General features: G+C 44.0%; 1 protein-coding gene across 2 annotated transcripts in view; it reads right to left on the reverse strand.

The window, feature by feature from the left end:
• DOCK1 (dedicator of cytokinesis 1) overlaps positions 1 to 21,290 on the reverse strand; it is a 502,641-nt gene that overhangs the window by 356,463 nt on the left and 124,888 nt on the right. For both annotated transcript variants that reach the window (XM_084751055.1, XM_084751054.1), the window contains exon 23: positions 11,860 to 11,968. In XM_084751055.1, coding sequence (XP_084607181.1) covers positions 11,860 to 11,968 — 109 coding nt within the window. The remainder of the gene's footprint in view (positions 1 to 11,859; positions 11,969 to 21,290) is intronic.

Consider the following 21,290-nt stretch of genomic DNA (forward strand, 5'->3'; position numbering starts at 1 on the left):
TTGTTTTTTGTTTTTTTGTTTTTTTTTTTGAATCTCAAGAATAAAATATGTCTTTCCCTCACTTCCTTACAAGATTCTAACTCAATGCAATTCATCCTGGGAAGGTTTAAGTACCCACTCCTCTTGATCATGGGCATTGGCTAACCGGCATACTGGGGGAGCACCAGGCCTCAGTGAAGGCTTTAATAACCCTTTGCATCAGGCCAGCAGACAGGTCAGAACAGCTGCAGGACCCATCTTACCGAGCGATAGCTTTACAATGGTTTTCAGCGGCACTTGTTTGTCCCCAAGCCCTCCTCCTGACTGCTCTAACCCCTTGCTCTCCATTCCCCTGTTTTGTCTCCTTTTCTGATTCAGCCTTATGGCCTATTCTTTCCCAGAACCCCTCCCCCAACCCCCTGCTTACAGAAAGAGGTTCTAGAGTTCTAGGGGTGTCTAAATCTGTATATGCATTTGTGCTTGGGTATTGAGCCCATAGGGCAACCCTGGGTATAATGTGTAAGGTACCATTAACACACATTGACTGATTGATTCATTGATTGACTGATTGATTGATTGATTGATTGAGGCAGGATCTCTCATTGCCCTGAAGCTCATCAAGCAGGCAAGGCTGGCTGGCCAGTGAGGCCCAAGGGACCTTTCCATCTCTACCTCTCAGGACTGGCATGACCACCACACATCAGCTTTTTAACACTGGTTCTGGGGGGACAAAGCTGGGTCCTCAGGCTGGCATGGCAAGGACTTCACATCCTGTGCCATCCATCTCCTGGGTCAGAAAGAAGTTCTTTAGAAGGACTGAAATCCTCTTAAAGAGGTGATCACTGTATGAGCATGGGGATTATTGAATATTAAGAATGTAGCCTTCTGCCCACTGGTGGCCATTTCTCACTCCAGTGGAGAGGCAACCATTGCACCAAGTAGAGTTGGCTTTTAACCATTGATACACTCAGGCCTAGAGCGCTGGGCTCCCAGCTACCTGATACAACCCACATTCAGCTTTCTGAAGCAAATCTGAGGTCTGACTGTGCAGTAAGACAATGGTAGCATAACTGCAACGCTTATAGAGTTTTTCTCCTTGTAGAACATCCTATCAGATATTCTTTCTCTTTCTCATCTAAACTTCAGTAGCACGTCACCAATAACCACACTATAAATCTAAAGTAAAGATTATAACTGCAGTGAATCTATAACTGGCATGTTAGTGGTATCTAGCCATCTGATCTACACACAGAAAGGTTTTTCCCTCTCTTTATTTAGATCTTATTTAAGATTTGTGCAGTGTGCAACGAAAATATGCTCCATATCCTAGTAACATAAAATACACATGCAACCGATCAACACCAACAGGGACTGCGTTGTTGAATGTGCTTCCCTGAGTGAGAGACACAATAGCTCTCCTAGGCCTGGACATTTCAGCTTGCTCACCAGGTCTGTACCCATCCTAGCATCTCCCCGAAAGGCCCGAAGAGACAGGTGCATATGAGGACCCCAGACAAGAGGCAGCGGCCGTGAGGATAGAGCTGTTTGCATTTACAATCCTGCTCTTACAGCACACACACTCCACACAATTACCTTCTTCTTCCCTCACATTATTGTTTTGCACAGTCATTACAGCAATACTGAAGGATCCTGAGAGAGAACACGCCATAGAAAGCTTTGGCCACTGAGAAGCTGCATAAATAGAAGGGATTAGGATTATTTCACACTGCACAATCCATTGGAGCGAAAAAAGCCAAAGATAAATCCCCGTAAACCATATGGGAGTTGGAATCTGGTACTGCCCCAGCTTATATAACCAGACATCCAATAAGGACCAGCAACACTGCAGCTGGAACTCTGATAGCCAGCCAACAACACACACCAAAGGAGAGGGAGGGAGGGAGGGAGGGAGGGAGGGAGGGAGGGAGAGAGGGAGAGAGAGAGAGAGGGAGGGAGGGAGAGAGGGAGAGAGAGAGAGAGGGAGGGAGGGAGAGGGAGAGAGAAAGGGGATAGTCCTTAATAGTCCTTAAAGATAGTGTTGTGTTGGAACTGGAGAGATAGCTCAACAGTTAGGAGTGCTTGTTGCCCTTGCAAAATGCCAAACTATGATTGTAAATACCCATGAGGGACAGACCAGAAACACCTTTAACTCCAGCTCCCAGGGATCCAATGCCCTTTTCCCACCTCCACAGGCACTGACCTCAAATGTGCACATAACCATGCACAAATAAAAATAGGTGCATCAATAAAAATAACAATTAAACCCTCAACAACAACAGAAGGCTACTTGTACTATATGACAAGTGGCAAGCGAGTCAATACAAAGACAGCATCCAAGACGGCAGGTGTATGCACAGACCACAAAACCAGCATGCTCCCCTGAGCAAGTATGGGTTCCCCACCACAGAGTGGAGCAGCCAGGGCAGCACAGTGGCTCATGAGCAAAGTCTCAGGGGCCAACGATCCAAGATGTCCAAAGTTTCTGCAGTCTTTAACTATGCCCATAGCCACTTGCATCTAATTTGGTAGGTGGCATGACCCTGGCCCCCTTATCTCTTTGCCTTTCCACCAGAGATCCACCATGGCCGACACGTTAGACTAAGCACCACAATCTCATTCTCACACTCCATCACCAGCCCTGCAGTTCATGGAGTCTCAGTTGGGCAACACCAACCCAGGGGCCATATGCAATATCTAAGAGATACTTCTGGTAATTAGGATGGACATGGTTCCTGGGCATGGGCCAACAAAGCTGCTAAGTGTCTGCAACAGACAAGACAAACATCAGCATCTCCAAATGTTATCAGGACTGGGGTGGGGAGTCCTGTTTGATTTCGCCTCCTGCTTCCTCTCTCAGCCTCTGTACCCTCTTCTGTAGGCAGCACTAGCGTGACCTTGGAAAAGCCAGGGGTGACCTGACCAAAGCAGGACACATATGGTAGCCTGGTCTTCCGTGATCTGGGGATCTGGTTCTTCATTGTTGACTCAAGCCGGGCCACAGCCACTGAACTATTTGTTTGTTTATTGGGGGTGGGGGGGGGTGGGTGAAGTGGTTACACAGGGTCTCACTATGCAGCCCAAACGAGGCTTGAATGTAGCTTTGATCTGATCCTCTCATTTCCTTTTTATGTTTGGTGGGTTTTATTGTTGGATTTTTTTTTCCCTGGTATTAGGGATTAAACAAAGGCCTCACCGCCTAACTAGAAAATAATCCAAACCCTGAACTACTTCTCAGGGCCTTTTGCTATTTTGTTCTGAAACAAGGCCTTGCTGTGTTCCCCCGAATCTGTCCTAAAACCTGCAACTTTCCTGCCTCAGCTCCTAGAGCACCAGCAACACACCAGCTATACAGACAAATGTCCTGCTTGTGAAGACCACTGAAGCCTCCCCGTCAGCTTTCTGTCTCCTCCTTAATTTCCCCATTCCATGCTTTCTTGTTACTCTTCCATTAAACTTTCCAGAGTTCTCCAAAGTATTTCCATCCCCAGACATGGCCTGTCATTCCAAAACTTAACATTTTTCTAAAATATAATTTACTAAAAGACAGAGAATGAGAAGAGATATGACTTTGGATTGCACTTCCGGTTGTGTGACCCTGCCTCTTTGGGCGTGGTTAATGGGTCCATCCTTGTCTTGTTCTCTCAAAGGTACCCCTGGGAACAGAGCCTGGAATGTATTATTCCCGACCTGACTTAGCACAGTGCCAGGCTTGCAGTAGAAATCTCTTACCCTCCTCTGAGCCACCTCTTCAACACCCAAAGAAACTTTTAAAATAGCCGAACACTTGAATGCTGTGTGGCTAGGCATAAGCTTGTCTGTCAGGCCTGCAGCTACTCAGCACCACTGAGGGCACCCAGACCACGATGGAGGAAGAACAAAGGAGCTAAATGGCAGAGTTGGCAGGAAGCAGCATGCAAGCCAAAGGAAACACAAGGCCAACATGGAAGCAGTGGAAAATCAGGGGCTCCTGAGCAAAAACCCCAAAGTCAAAGGAGAAACTGCTCCCCAGTGAGGCCCATAGACAAGGTGAAGTAGGTGGGATGACTGAAGCGGCCAGGATTCTGCAGTCCCAACTAGAATGCTTGCCTAGCACAAGGGGGGCCATGGTGGTCAGCACAGGAGAAATCAGTCGCAGGGTAAAGGAAAAGAGGACTCTTCCACTACCTACTAATGAACCTGCTCACTGTAGGCCTAAGATTCTAAAAGCAAAGCCCTTCACGTTCAACAATAGGAAAATTAATTTGATGAGAAATCACTGGATTGAGCAAATGAACGCGCATCATCTCAGGCATGTTCCCTAAACCGGCACACAATGATTACAGCTATAATTATGGCTACACTTGTAAGGAGAGGAGGCTGGGTTTTTTGCAACAAAGCAGGAAGCCACAAATGATAGATATTGTCCTTGCAACAATCCTCTCTCACAGAAGGAAGGGGATCCATGCAAAGGCATGCTTGCTTAAGGAGGGTAGACAGACAGGATCTCTGTTATTACTACTGCACATCTGCAAAGCTGGCTGCTGCAGCAGTGTCCTGCATGCAGCAGAGGCCAGGCCAAGAAAGAAGTGCGCCTGGCCAGGAGGCTCCAAATTAACCTCACTCAGGCTTTGTGGCCCTATAGAGAAAGCAAGAACCACTGTAGGAAATCAATCAAGTAGAAAGTAGAGTCCTGGGCTGCCCTGTCTGAATCCTCATTGCCCTGGATATTGGAAGGCCCTGACAAAGTGCAGAACAGAAAGTGTAGTAATGGACTTGGGAGCATTCTAAACCAATGGCTCCTTGTCAGGAAGGCGTAAGATATTGCCTTTGCCACCTTCTTTTCTGCTGTTGATTCTGTTGTTGTTGTTGTTGGTTGTTGTTGTTGTTGTTGTTGTTGTTGTTGTTGTTGTTGTTGTTCTTCTTCTTCTTCTTCTTCTTCTTCTTCTTCTTCTTCTTCTTCTTCTTCTTCTTCTTCTTCTTCTTCAAGACAGGGTTTCTCTGGGTAGCCTTGGCTGTTCTGGACTTCCTTTGTAGACCTGGCAGGCCTCGAACTCACAGTGACCCAGCTGCCTCTGCCTCCCTGAGTGCTAGCTAAGATTAAAAGCGTGCACCATCATACCCAGCTAGTTGCTGTTGATTCTTCACTAACGCGTGCTATGACTTTCCTGGCAAGGGTCCCCCTGTGCACACATAAGGGGGCCTTGTCAAATCAAAGCTGAGAAGCTGAGGGCAGGTGGCACAGGTGAAGCCAGAGGGAAAACTGTACCAGCTCAGTCCCCAGCACTCCCCTACTAGTGCCAATAGTCACTGGGATGTAGCCTGAGGGTAGCTTCTTCCAACTTAATGAGCAGACAAGGTCCAGAAACATCAGAGACCTGAGAGTTGGGCCAAGATCTTGTCTAGCTTAGAACAAGGCCTTTAGGCAGCTGAGTCCACACCAATCCCGAAGGTTCTGTCCACAGGTAATATGTCAGGCTAACTGAAGGTACCTTGCCCAAGGCCATAGTCTTTACAGTGTTTCTCCATTGTCTCGGGGGTTCCACCCAGGCCCATCTCCACATGTTCTGTGGGTGGAAGTGATTCCACCGTATGGTACATGCAAGTCCAAAGTGGTTGTGAGTGTGATCTGACGGTGTCTTTCTCAGATAAAATTAAGTTGACATGGGGCCACGCTTCAGTATAGTGGGCACTGATTCCACATAACGGAAGAGGACAAAGGACACAAGATACAGACACACAGGCAGACTCACAAGATGATACAGACTAGAGCCAGATGGATGTGTCTATGAGCCGAGGGTAGCAGAGGGCCAGCTGATTCCATCCCAGACTACACAGAGGGAATCAGCCTGCCAGTGCCATGGTGCCAGACTTCCAGTCTACAAGCCTATGAGAGAATGAGTCTATGCTGTTTCAAGCCACTGCATTTGAAGAAGTTTCTTTGTGCGATCACAGGAAATTAATGCAGCCTCCATGTTAACTAGGTCTCTCACCTTCTGGACTCCGGCATCTTGTCAGCAGTACTCTCTAGAAGGCCTGGCCTGTGGCTGATTCTCAACCAAGTGTAGCAGTTCCTGTCACGTCTGGCTGCTCCTGGGCTGCCAACCTCAGCTGTTCCTGTCTTCTCGTCCCATAAGTCTTTACCTTATGCAGTGATAGGACCTGGAAATTCCCCATGTGAAACATCACATCCTGTGCCTGAGAAATACGAGGAACCTACAAGTAAAGCCCACACTATGACCGTGGCCATGGCTGCCTTGCCCTGCCCACTGCACCCAGCTGACCACTACCAACCTCAAAGCAAAGGAAGTGAAAGAAAGAGGATACTGATTGCTTGGGGCAAAAATTTCAGTCTCAAAATGTGTCACTCTTAGACTGCTTGCTGGTCTACAGTGGTGCAGTCCCTCACTGGCTACTGTACCCATCACCACAATTCTTCTTTCCCCACCTCGGCCCATAACCAGAGAAACAATGTAGGTGCTGAGAGACTAAGCAGCCCCCTCCCCACTCCAGGACGCTGCAATTGAAGTGGAGGCATCAATAGGACAAGACCATCTTATTTAATGGCACCAGGCAGATGGAAGGTACAGGTGCCTCACATGACAGACAGGCATGAGAGCACAGAGAACAGTCACAGGAGAACAATGAAAAGCTTAGAACCTGAAAGCCTCCGGGCAGACCAGATAGAACAAGGCTTCTGCCAGGACTGGAGCTGCTTATAAAGACAAAAAGGGGAAAGCACCTCAGTATTCTGAAAGAGGCACTGGATTAAATGAGGTACAGTACAAAGCAGTGGTGGGTAGGGCTAGACACAGCCGTGCTCAACCTTCCATCTGCTGCAGCCCTTTAATTCAGTTCCTCATGTTGTGGTGACTCCCAACCATAAAATTATTTCTGTTGCTATCTCATAACTGTAACTTTGCTACTGTTGCGAATCATAATGTAAGCATCTGTGTTTTCTGATGGTCTTAGGTGAACCCCTGTGAAAGGGTTGTTCGATCTCCAAGGGACCATGACCCACAGGTTGAGAACTGCTGGGCGACGGCGATTGTTTGGCTATTAAGGGCGCATACTGATTTTGCAGAGGACTCAAGGTTGGTTCTCAGCACTCAAGTCAGATGGTTCACACAACTGCCTGTAACTCTAGCTCCAAGGATATCCAATGCTTCTGCCCTCTCCACAAGGCAGGTACACATGTCTGTGAGAGAGAGAGAGAGAGAGAGAGAGAGAGAGAGAGAGAGAGAGAGAGAGATACAGACAGAGAGAGAGACAGAGAACGAGACAGAGACAGGGAGACACAGACAGAGAGACAGGGAGAGAGAGAGACAGAGACAGAGGAAGATGGAGACGGAGACAGAGACAGAGACAGAGATGGAGACAGAGGCAGAGACACAGAATTAGTGGTTATATTGCAAATCCACGCCAAAGATATGAAAGTTGTAATAGTCTGTGTGTAAAATATATACATATATACACACACACGCACATGCACATAGGTAACATATTATATCTATATATCATATGCTACACGTTGTCGGCCCTGCCACTTTAAGTTCAACATTGATGGGTTTAAGCAAGCCTGATCAAAAACGGATGTGAGAAAATATGTCTGAACTAAAAATACACATATTTTTTCTCATCATTTTCTATTCAGGGCCACTATTTACATGGCATTTACACTGAATTAGGTATGATAAGCTATATAGAGAAGATCTAATGTATTGAGGTGGTTAAGCCGAACACTAGGCAAAAGGAATCTTTCCTCTTCTTAAGAGAATTAAGCTAATAAAAAATAATAGACTAGAGGGGGATGCAGAATGGTTATTTCCAAATGCTGCTTCATGTGTGAGCATCTCAGGCCTCTGTCCATCTCTGCTGCATCCTGGAAGCAATGCCCCATGCACACTGAGGGAGGACACTCTGTCAACACATGGCTCTTCATACAGATCTGTGTCTGTGCAGAAGCATTCCAAGGGCAGAAGAAAACCACACAGCTGCAAGGATGAAGACCCCACAGTGGGAGCTCTCAGAGCTCAGGGGATGAGCCATTCTTCTACATCTAATGAAGCTGAACCCAGGGAAGAAAATCAAAGAGCCTTGGAGAGAAGGTGTGAACAGGCACTGCTGTCGCCACATACGATGCGCTCCTTGAAACTTGACTTCTCATTCGTGGAAACTGTCATAGCTGACTAGTCATTGTCACCGCCCCTCACACACTCAGGCTTTTTCTGGGGACAATAAAACTGTAAACACTGAGATTCATGAGAAGCAAAACTGACCTGAGATGGCAGCTTTAGCAGCAGTTAGACAAAAGGCAGTAAAAGTTTTCCATGCAGAAGAATTTGACATAAGACATGAGGCAAAGAAGATAGAGTGTTATTTTTAGGGACAGTAAAATCATGGGAAGGCAAAACCCACCCAGCAACTCAAATTCAACTGATTACACACAACGGCTTCATTCCACCACAGCGCCTTTCAGGACAGCCAGATGCAAATCCACCAGGACAGGGTGAGAGGCAGGGCAGACGGGAGGACTTCCTCCTAAGGGCAGTCCCTGGAAGGAGACAGACCCGCACACGTCTGTGCAGCCACTCTCAGTTCAGGAGCCTCAAATTCAATTAGTCTTCAGTTCCAGCCACACGCCCAAGAGGAAGGGGCCTGTGGCTGCACAAGACAGTGGAGAAAGTGCAGGAAACTATGACAATATATTCATTCTATGCTGTACAGGAAAGACGGGTAAGAGCCCCGAAGAACAGTAAAAAGCACTGCTCGCAACTGTGGGCTGAGATCCATTAGCCCCTGCTGAAAACACAGGGCCTCCCAGTGAGCAATTTTACTACTGAAAAACATTAGTCTAGAATACACTAAAGGAGGCTAGAAGAGAACAGAAAACGCTGAGTGCATCACGTGGGATAGGGACTGACATTTTTCATGAACCATTTTCAGCTTCCTATACACAACAAAGACACCACCAATGAACGCACACGAAGAAATACAGAAACACACACTGCCACCCACACACTCATACAGCACAAACGTACACGCTTCTCACATACAGACACATGCAATGCCCCACACAGATGCCAGCGGTACCACATACACCAGTATATTTATTACATATAGACATACACTCACACTGAACACACATACACATACTTGCAGGCAAATGCACCATGAAAACATGTACATGACCTGCACCCCAGCACCAGCAAATCAAAGCAGCTAGCAGCAGCAGCCCTTCGGGAACGACATTTAATCCTAGGAAATGTCCCATAAGAGAAACCTACGACACCGCACAGTTCTATTTCCATTTCAGCACGGCAAAACAGAATGAGTAACAATAGTATGTGACTTAGGACCTAATTCAGCAATGCTAAATGAGCAAATGTGGTAAGATCATACAATACCAAATTAGCAGTGAGGGAAGAAACGCGCCTTCCAACCTGCAGATGAAAGACCTGCAGCAAGCCTGGACGTCACTGGATTCATCCTCGTCTTACAATAAAATACCCACCGGAGGGGAAGCTTTCCGGGCTCCACTGACAAATGGCTTGACTTCCAGGGAAACAGGCAGACACCAGTCAAGCCCAATCAAACTTAATAATGTAAGAATATATTTAGCCAACTAAAATTATTTCTGGTCTCGAAACTTCCTAGAACTGTTTTTTTTTTTTTCTTTTTCCTTTTTTTCCTTTTATCTATTCTCGCACAATATGTGTCTGTTTCTCTCAAGTGCCACGGCATTCATCAGTAAAATGTACTGGTGCAAAGCTAATTTTAACCCTGGAAGGTTAAGGCAGCCTTAGTCAAATATCACCTTGTCAAAACAACTAACTTAAAACTTTTAATATATGCAGGACATGGCTTTCTTCATAGACCACCAATTTGGGGGAAATACATGTTAAAATTGGGGTGAGAGATCATAAGGCTTGGCCAGTAAACTACTTGGAGGCAGAAGAGAGGTCACAGCTTCACTCTTGCTCAGCTCGGAGAGTCACCTTCATCACTTCTGAACACACACACATCCTCCTTCTAGACAGCTCTGCAAAGCTTTATAGCTGGGAGATGAGTTGTCCAAAACATTTTTAACACAATTGTTTGGAGGAGGTCTTGTGCACTGTTTTCAGATGTTGATGTCAGTGACCTTGGAGCCAGGTAAGCCCTGCCACGGACACTGTTACATATGTGGAATCATCTCCTGTATCTATCTTAATATAAGGAATGCTCCTCAATTATCGATGATTGGTTAATAAAGTTGCTGACAGCCTGGACTGGGCAGAAGAAAGGTAGGCAGAGCTAAGGTGGAAGACTGAAACTGAGAGGAGACAGGAGATTGCCATGAAGCAACAAGGAGCACATGTCCAGGAACAGCTTACTCTGAGGACTGGCCTGATGGAGCAGAAGGAGCCCAAGTGGAAAATGTGCAAGTATTAGGATTTTGCATAAAGGGTTGATATCTGCCCAGCTCTAGTGCTTTAAGGTTTATTATAAACCTAAGAAGTTTCTGTGTCTTTTTTTTTGAAGGTGGGGAATGAATAACTGGTGCATGAATAACTGCTACCATAATAATTTCCTGCATTTAATTAACATATAAAATAATTCATTTTATATACAATAATAACGAGGAAATCATTTGAAATGATCCCCTAAAGATGTAGGAAAGTTTAAAAAAAACAAAGATGCAGCTTCAGTGTGGAAAGTGAAGCTACAAGGACTCCCTTAGAAGATTTGTTTCTGTTCCTTGCTGGATCTTAGCAGGCAGAGAACTCCAAATTGCACAACTTGCTTGGTCATAAATCAGCCCATAAGAGGCCACCTAACAGAGATGCCCAAGGGTGTGGGAGCCTGGGACTGCTCCTCAGGACCTCTCCACATCCTGTCTCTGGGCTAACTCTATATCAATAAAAGTCCTAAAGGAGCCCCAAGCCTTCTTCTCAAGGACAACAGAACAAGAAGAGGTGCTTGTCTCGTGAGCATTAAGACTTGAATTCAGTCCTGCAAAACTCATTTTATAAAACAAACAAACAAACAACTCACAAAAAACAGGGGGAAAGCAAGATGGCTCAACAGTTAGAGGCATTTGCATGCAAGGCTGGATAAGAGGAGTTGGTGCAAGCATACATATACCCTCCCAGGCACAGTGGCACACACTTATAATCTTGTACACTTATAATCTCAGAGATGAGCAGGCCCAGAAAAGAAGATCCCTGGAGCTATCTCTTCAGCCAGGCTAGCCTAATTAATGGGCTCCAGGCTCAGTGACGAACCCTGTCTCAAAAACAAAAAGTGGACTGGACATAATGTTTCACACACCCTTGATCCCAGCACTTGGGAGGGAGAGGCAGGTAGGTCTCTGTGAGTTCAAGGACAGCTTGGTCTACACAGTGAATTCCAGACCAGCCAGTGAAACCTCATCTAAAATTAAAAAAAAAACAACAACAAGATACTTGACAACAACGTCAAACTCTGGCCACCCCACACACACGCGCACACATGCACGCACATACACACTTAGGCAAACACACTCATCTCTACACATACAAACACATACAAAAGAAATGGGCGAAGAGAAGAGGGAAAGGAAGGAGGGAGACATTCCCTCTTCACAGCCTGGAGTCTGACTAAGGCTTCACCCACCTCCGCCTTCCCCACCCCAGAGCCTCAGAGGCTGGTGCTCTGACAAGTTGTGTGGTAAACTGTCTTTAATAAACTTCCCTCTATTTATACAAAAGGTATTCAGAACTTCCCCCGGAACAGAGCAAAGAGATAAGCAACAGTTCAGCCACCGAGGGAGGAAGGAGATGAGAAGTCACTGAAGGCAGCCCAAGATGACACTCATAACTAAAGGACCTCTCAGCCCAGGAGGGAAGCTGCCGGAGCCGGGCTGAGCACGGTAGCACCTACCTTCACCCTGACTGTGAGCTCTGATATGCTGCTCATCATATCGTTGATGGACCGGAACAGTTGCAACAGGGACTCCACGAAGTCGGCCTCCCCTTTGTTTTCATACAGCCTGCAAGAAACACACGACACTGTGGGGACCCGAGGAGGAGAAGAAGCTCTGGCTGAGCACCCGGCATGCGCTGTAACTAAGGGAGTTGACAGGGGACCTGCCTGAGGGAGTATGAGGTGCCAACTCCAGAATCCATCAAGAGGGGAACAGGTTCTGACCCACAACTACAGTGGACGTAGCCACAGCACATATTGCCAGTAACTTGACCCATTTCATAAACCTATCGGGACATAAGAAGCACAAGGGGAAATATGCAAAAGAGGAGACAGAAAGAAGAAAAGGAGGAGGAAATGATGAACCAATTTTGCTTAAATCTTACCCAATAGACACCATAATTCTTACTTGGCATGCTTCATGCCACTTTTCAATTTTTCATTCTTTGTTTGACTTTGTGGTCCCGTGGCTAGAGCCCCAGGCTCATGCACTCCAGGCAAGTGTTCTACGGTGGAGCTGGATCTTCAAACCTTCTGCCAGTATTCTTAACCCCTAATGTTACGTAACTAACGTAAGGAGAGTGAATTGTCTAAATGTGACAATGTTATAACCCTTGGAAAAATAACATTATATTGGTAAATTCAAAATTACACTGAGAAATGGTCCTACACAAGCATCTTCATTTAAAAGGCAATGGGGACCAGAAAACTGTCAAGAACGTGGGCTATACCTTACATGGACAATAAGGCTCTTGGACACTGTTTCCGTGGATGCTGATATACGCGACTCAGCATAAATAAGTCCCATCTATAAATTATTTATTAGCAGTTACTGCAAGTTGCATTTACATTTTAAAATGTAGCAACTCAGATGTTTTATTAATGTAAACTAGTTCCCTGCCTAATTAAAAATATACCCCACCTGAAACTTGTACACAATGGAAAATTTCATAAACTCAGTGATAATTAATTACCCCAGAGGTAATCTTACATTTAAATGAGTTCCATTCTAAAGCAAGGAATTCTGCATAAGGTGGGAAATTGCAACCCAGTGCACCTGTTTTGTAAATAAAGGTTTCCAAATAGAGGCTTGCTTAAATGATGTACTGAACAATCAAAATTATAGAGTCATGAACTTCCAATTAAAATTATAGAGTCACGAACTTCTGCTCACAGGCAGTAGGGGAACAATGGCGCGTGCTACTGCAAATACCTGGGAAGTGTCGTGACGTTATAGAGCTAACACGAGAGGCCTTAATTGTCTAAACATAACAGGGCATTATACGCATTTGAAAATGACATTATCATAGTAAATTCAAAATTATTTCCAGTAATGGCACTGAATTCAAGTGCATTCTGAATGAATAGAGGCGATGGAAACTGGGAAGTTGTCAAGAGCTTCCGCTGTGCTTTAGATGGAAAGTAAGGCTCTGTTACGTTGGTTCCATAACTCCTGATACATGTCGCTTTTTGTAAATATAATTATCTGCCCCCACCCCCAGGACATTTGTCAACTCCTGGAGCTGCACGGTGTATGCGGCTAAACATTAAAATGAAAACTTCTAGAGAGCCAAATGGAGCTGGTACCAGTCTCCAGAAGAAATGACTTAGGTTTCAAAAAATCAAGAAAAGAGGCCTTCAATAACATAGCAGATAAAAGACAATCACAGCAAAACAAACCACAGCAGATTCTGGGTGAGAACACGGGAGAACCTAGGAAAATGAAATGCTGACCACAGCTCACCAACCTACAAGGCACCCAGCTCACCGTAGGCTCTCAAGAAGCCAAGGTACTCAAACTGACCTGTCCACAAAGTAGGCTTTGGCTAATTGTAAAAGACAGCCTGGATGCTTATTGTCATTTAAAAGGGCAGATAGAATAGACACTGTAAGTAGTTGAAGAAAAGGATCAGGATGGGAGCCTACCATAGAGGTCCTCTGAAAGACTCCACCCTGCAGGAGACCCGAGCGGATACTGAGACCCACAGCCAAACTTAGCGGTGGAGCGCAGGGAGTCTTATGGAAGAGTTGGGGAATAGAAGGACCTGGAGAGGCCAGGAGTTCCATAGGCAGCACAGTCTCCTTGTTGGTCCCATAATACGGGGAGTAGGGGCTACTTCTGTCATGGACTCTGGCCCCCATATGCTGATCATTTCCCCCTGGCAGGGCGGCCTTGCCAGGCCACAGAGGAAGCGGATACAGGCAGTCCAGATGAGGCCTGATAGGCTGCAGTCAGATGTTAGGGGAAGAGAGCTCCCCTTTCTGAGGACTCGGGGAGGGAAGGAGAGAGGGGGTGTTGGGGAGGGAGGATCGGGAGGTGATGAGGGGTGGGCCCATCTATAGAGGACTGTCTGGATTATTAGTTGATGTAGGACGACCCAGGCTATTGTGGGTAGCACCATACCCCAGGCAGGGGCTCCCGAACAGTATTAGAGAAGACAAAGCTGACAGCAGGCTGGGTGTATTTATTATCTCTTTTCTCTTGACTTTGGCTGTACCTGCCTTGAGGTTGCAGAAATGATAAGACTGTGACCTAGAATTGAAAGAGAAATAAGCATTTTCTCCCCAAAGTTGCCTTTTGTTGGAGTATTTTTTCCCCCCACGGCCACAGAAATGACCAGGCCTAGAGTACAGTCATGTCCATGGATAGTATCCAGCAAGACCGAGATGCTCAACCCAGGAGATGGGATGAGCCACCTCAGGAAGATAACCATACAGCCTGGAGCTTCCACACTCTTGCATTTGTGTAGTCCAGCTGTCAAACAAAACTCACTAATCTCAGCCAAAGTTGGTTGACACGGCCAAACCAAACAAGAAAAGATGAGAATGACCCAGAACACAGATGTCCTGTAGTCAGTTGATAGAAACATGAAAATTAGAGGAAACAAGGAGTCCAGGGAGATGACTTACAGAGGCTCTTGCAAAGGACCCTAGTTTAGTCACCAGCACCTACATGGCAGCATACAACAGGCTCCAGGGTGTCCACCACCCTCTTTTGGCTACTGTGGGTACCTTATACAGAAGCTTACACACAGGGAGACACACAGGCATGCACAGAAATAAAAATAAAACAGGTTTTTTTTTAAATTAGAGAAAATAAAGAAATGGAATGTCAGAAAATAAAAAGTAAAAAAGAACCCAGAAGTCAAGGTAGAGTATGTACAAATAGATCTTTAAAACGCAAGTTCTCAAACTATAAAATGTAATAATTAACATTAAGACTTGACTGATTGGAGCTGGGCATGGTGGCACACGCCTTTAATCCCAGCACCCAGGAGGCAGAGGCAGGAGGATCACTGTGAGTTCGAGGTCAGCCTGGTCTACAAAGGGAGTCTAGGATAGCCAAGGCTGATTGGGCTAACTAGAGGGCCCACACAGCAAGAAACAAAAACAGTAAAATGGAAAACAACCCAGAGAAAAGCCACTAAGAAGATTTTTACAAAGGAGGAAAAGTCAGAGAAGGGTGTGGGAAATGGAACACAATGAAGAGGTCTGAGACACATAGAACTCAGGTATCAGCAGGAAGGGAGGGTATAAATGAGGCCTTCAGATAGGTGATCAAAGGCTTCAATCCCAAACCCCAAGCTAACAGTGGGAAAGAAACGCAAAGGACAGTGTTCCTACGCAGCCCACAGTAGCCCAGCAAATAACCACAGACACAGACCTTGAGGGCAGCTGAAGGAGGAGACGCACATTACTTTGTCTTTAAGGATGTAACCATCTGCCTGAAAGCAGACTTCCCACCAGAAATGACGAGAACCAGAAGAAAACAGAGTAACGCCTAGAGAAAGAACACTGCCAATCTGGAGGGCTGCGTCGGGTGAAAGCATCTTTCAAACACAGAGACGAAATAAATCATTTTCATATACGCAAAGCCTGTAGCTGGTTCCTTCTAAAAGAAAATCTACAGGGAACTCTTTTTGACAGAAGGAAAACGACCCCTGAGGGAAACCTGAAGTTAAAAGAGAGATGAAAAGCAATTCTATACGTAGAGCACGGCCAATGAATACCGATTATTCAAAACAGCAATGTGTGACCGAGCTCAGAGTACACGCAGAATTAAAGTGCGTGGCGACATTAGTGCCAAGGACGAAAAGAATGCATGGAGCCTCCATTGGCTGCAGTTCCGTGTAGCTAGCGCATTTTCAGGGATGTGGTAATGGAAATTTAGATTATTCTTTACATTTTGCAGGCGTGTTTCCATCTGGGATAATTACCAAAAAAAAAAAAAGTAGCAAAAGATGTTTAACATGTTAAGGCAGTAGGAAATAGAAAACATTAACTGATATTGAAGAAAGCAAAGGGAAAAAAAGGAAGAATCGAGGTACATAATGCTTAAAGAGAGAAGAATGCATAGAAAAGTAATACAAACAAATGTGTGAAAAAAATGTAAATGTTGTTCTAAATCAATATGGCGTCTTTTCATGCTAAACTGCTAAAAAAAAAAAAAACAAGTAAATAAGGCTGGGGAGGTGGCTCAGTGGCTAGGAGAGCATCGCTCTTGCAGAGGACATGAATTCTGTTCCCATACCTTAATCAGACAACTCACAAGTGCCTAGGGAATCTATTACTCTTTCCTGCCATCCAACAGCACTGACTCGCATGCACATCCCCCACACAGACACAAGCACACGCGGGAGAGTTAAAGTTTTCAAGAATAAAAAAAGGCCTGGAAGCTCACAGGTGCACAGCAGCTGCACCTCCACCATACAGGTCCTCTCCCCAGCACCTGCCTCCTCAACCTGGGACCGATGCCACCCCTGCCATGAATCTGCATGGCTGACAACTGCACTTCAAGCATCCAATGCTATTCCACGCTTTGATCTTGAAAACCACTCCCCTGCCTCAACCTCCGAATATGTCTAGTCTACAGGTGCCGTGCATGCTCCCACTATATTGTTCCGCTGTTACCATGGAAATGCTATTCCCAAATAAAGCACATTATCCATTGAAGAACCTTTGTCAAACTGAGTAGATTAGGGAGATGACAAACAGCTAGAGCGATGATACATAAAGAGAGGGAGAGGTAGATACACAACCATGTGATTGGAATGTGTGTTCCCCTTAGGCTCTGATGTGTAAATGCTTGGCCCCCAGATGGTGCTGCTGTTTGGGTAGGGGCTGACCTTGGAAAAGGAAGTGCATTGCTGGGGGTGAGTTTTGAGATTTGTTTCAAGGGACAAGCCATTCCTAGCTCTCTCACTCTGCTTCCTTCTTGCAGTTGGAGATGTGAGCTGTCAGGTTCCTCTCGGCCACCATGTCTGCTGCCTCTGCTCCACATTATGGAGTCTGACCCTCTGGAACCATGAGTCCAGATGAACCTTTTCTTCTATAAAGTTACCTTGCTTGGTAATTGATACAGAGGGACAGACAGACAGACAGACAGACAGACAGACAGACAGACAGATGTGAGAGACACATAGAAAGTTGATATAGAGAAATGATAAACAGAGAGAGGTGACTGGTGGATGAGGACAGATATAAATATAAATATATGCATAGAGATGATAGATACCCATATATACATATATATATGTATGTATATATATATGTGTATGTGTATATGTATGTATATATATATATTAGACCCCAATAGACATACAGAAAAGAGACAGGATAGAAGATATAGGTAGCATCCTAGTTTCTTTCCCATTGCTGGAAGAAGCACTGACCAAAAGCAACTCAGAGAAAAACAGGTTTATTTGGCTTATATTTCAAGTCACAGCCTATACTGAGAGAAGCCTGAGCAGAAACTCATGTAGAAACAAACCACTGGAGACCTCTGCTTATTGCCCTACTCCCCGGCTTACGATCAGTTAGCTTTCTTATGTAGCCTAGAAACACCTGGGCGGGGGGATGGTACCACCATAGTGGTGTGGACCTCCAAGAGCAGTGAGCAGTCCTTAGTCTTACTAACATTGTGATCCCTTAACACAGCGCCTCATGTTGTGGTGACCTCCAACCATAAAATTATTTTCGTTGCTACTTCATACTTGATATCTTGCTACCACTATGAACTGTAATATAAACATCTGATAAGCAGATGGTCTTAGGCAACACCTGTGGAAGGGTTCTTCAAACCCCAAAGGGGTCATGATCCCCAGGTTGAGAGAGCTGTCCTAGATCAACGGACAGCTCATAGACACGGTCACAAGACAACGTACTGGAGGCAATTCTTCAACTGTAGTTCTTTCTCAGGTAACCCTAGGTTGTATCAAGTTGACAATGATTACTAGCTTGGGTGGGTGGAAAAGCAGAGAGACAGGTAGAGAGACAATAGAGAGTTGATGAAAAAACAAGTAGATAAGATAGATGAAAGATATGAAAGACAGACAGATGGTAGACAGTAGATAATACTTATATATAACTTTAAGATATACCTTATAATATATACATACCTCATATATATATAATATATACCTTATATAATATATACCTTATAATATATGCATACACATCTACATATATACATGGATGAATGGGTGTCAGATTTTTTTTTTCTTATTTAAATTGATATCTGGGGGCTGGAGTGATGGCTAAGAGGTTAAGAGCACTGGCTCTTCTTCCAAAGGTCTTGAGTTCAATTCCCAGCAACCGCATGGTGGCTCACAACCATCTATAATGAGATCTGGTGCCCTCTTCTGGCCTGCAGAGGCACATATGCAGGCAGAATACTGTATAATAAATAAATAAATAAATATTAAAAAATAAAATAAAAGTAAATTGATATCTGTGGTGACCACAAAGGGACCCAAAACACAGTTCCTTTGGAGCCAGGAGCCAACTCTAGCAGACCCTATATGGAGCCTATAGTATTCTCCATTTCCACAACACAGCCTTTTCTGAGTTGTGAGTCTTTCCTCAAATCAAGAGTCCCACTTTCTGACAAAGGCACACTGCCAATTTCATACGATTTCATTGGGAGGATCCCTTCATGAGCCGTCTTTGAGGTGAAACCCCTGCGAAGGCTCTTCTGACACGTGCTGCCAGTTCTCACGGGGATGACTTGGCAGAAAGGTAACTGGGGTTTTTTTTTCCCCCTTGAGTGCCAACAACAGCTCAGGGCAGAGTTAACTTAGCCAGGGTTGGCTGGCCCTGCAACCTAAGGGAATAACTTTACCAATAGGTCCTGCAGCAGGCGATCTCTTACCGTGTTTTTGAAATACTTACACTTGTGTTCACGTCAGTGTGTTTTAGTGGTGAATCTCTCTCAGTTCTGTGTGTCTAAAAACATTTTTTGATTGCATGCCTGATATAAAATTCTCAAGTCAGAACTGTCATGATTATTCTTAATTTGTAATTGTACAATAAACCTGAGGGGTTCTTTTTCTCTCTCTATTTTCAATCCAGGCATAAATATCAGGAAAATGGAAGGCCATTTGTGAAGTGGGATTTTGAAATCTTGATTCAGATGTAACCTCAAATTCTTGAGATGTTGTTTTCTAAGCTTTTGCTTGAGTTCTATTCCTCTTGCCTGGGGCAAGGAGGTGGAACCAGAGTTTTCCAAATTCCCAAGTTATTTTCACTTGAAGAAAGAAAACACCCGAGATAAAACTTCCTTTATTTCTTAGTATATCCTCTTGCTATTTGTCTAAGATAGGAACAAAAAGCTTTATAAGGCTGTTGTGTTTAGTGATTTAGATTTCACTAAGAATTTTATGATTTTCTATCAGGATCATAGGATTGTATGAGATCGAATATACATATATTGTATACTACTATATATGCTGATTATAACACAGATATTATGACAGACGTAATAAATGGTATATACATGTATATGTGTGATTTTCTATCAGGAACATAGGATTGTATGAGATTGTATATGCATATATTATATACTACTTTACATGCTGATTATAACACATGTATTATGATAGATATATTAATGGTATATACATGTATATCTGGCATTTTTTTCTTCCTTTTACTTCAGTGTCAATCCCCCCCCCCTTTTTTTTTCCCACACTAAAACAAACCTTGTTATTTAAGAGAGTTTGGAAATTTATTTCACCCAGTCCTAGCCAAAATGAAAACATCTAAGCGTTACTTCTAAGTTCATTTGAGATGAAAGAAGAAAACAATAAAAGTAGAAGAGGTTTATTTGAAAACTATATACTATGTGAACTGCTGAGGCTGAACAATTTGGTATCAGGCTTCATAAAACTACAAATAAAAATCTTACAGTTTCATTATCTAAGTAGGTGACCTTAATGCATTCCATTGTGTCATAAATATAATTTTCACTCAACAATCTTTCAATAAACTAATAAATTTACATTACTGTCTTGTTCTCTTTTAAAATTTTTGACAAAATAAAAACAGAGATACTTGCTGGAATTAGCATTCAAATTGGCCCACACTTCACAGCTTAGCTAGGCTGTACTGATCTCATCTGCTGAATATCAAAATCAAACCATAACTTTGACCTAAGAATAAATATGTAAATAAAAAGAAAATATAACATCTACTGCCTTCTGCACATTAAACACAGGCATTTACCTTTTAGGGCTCGTCTTTGACAAGGAAATAACAGAAAATAAAGACCACATATATGACATCTCCAATTTCTCCAAGTTATAATCAAAGAATAAATTAAATTAGTGTTAAATGGTATGTTTAAGAATAAACTCGCCATGTAAGCGAAATTCTGCAAGTGGCACTAAATATACAAAGGCACTGCATGGTTCCAATGTAAGTTAAAATACTAAAAATGAGTAAAATAGAAATTAAATGTCTCTTGGCATTTTTAATCTGTATAACATAATATATGACTGGGTCTATTAAAATATACATTGCCATATGTTGTCAGCATATGGAAAAAACTCAAGATGGGCCACAGAACTGATTACTTCAGTGTTTTGAACTGGAGCTGAATGGATAATGCTATATGGAAAGAACAAAATGCCAAACTGCAGCATGTTTTGATGAGGAAATCTTGAAACACATAAAATCCATCTTTTGTGAAAAAGAGTAATTGTCTAAATGCAGAGATTTTTAGAGCTTTAAAAAAAAAAAAGTGTCAGTTTAGAGAAGGAAGCAAAGCCTAGCTGGAACCCGGAAGCAGGAAGGAACAAGATGAATGGAATTGTGAGGAGAAAGAGACATTTTTGGTAAAGAAGGGAAAATAAAATCTGTTTTTCAAATAAGAAGACCTAGTGTTACAAAATGGAACTTTTGTTCACTAGCAGAATGGCAGGCATTGTTCCACGTGAAGAAGGAGAAAGAAAGAGACAAAGTGAGAGCGCCAGCCTGTTAGAGACTACACGCTGGAAGTCTGGGAAGAAGCCATCTTACAGATGGAAACTGATGCATGTTCACATTTATAACGCATTTCCAGTGCCTCTCTAAACCAGAACCTACACAGAGCTAAAACCTGACTCCCACTC

Source organism: Acomys minous (genome assembly GCF_964271855.1).
Source record: "Acomys minous genome assembly, chromosome: 2".
In the NCBI taxonomy this organism is placed as follows: Eukaryota; Metazoa; Chordata; class Mammalia; order Rodentia; family Muridae; genus Acomys; species Acomys minous.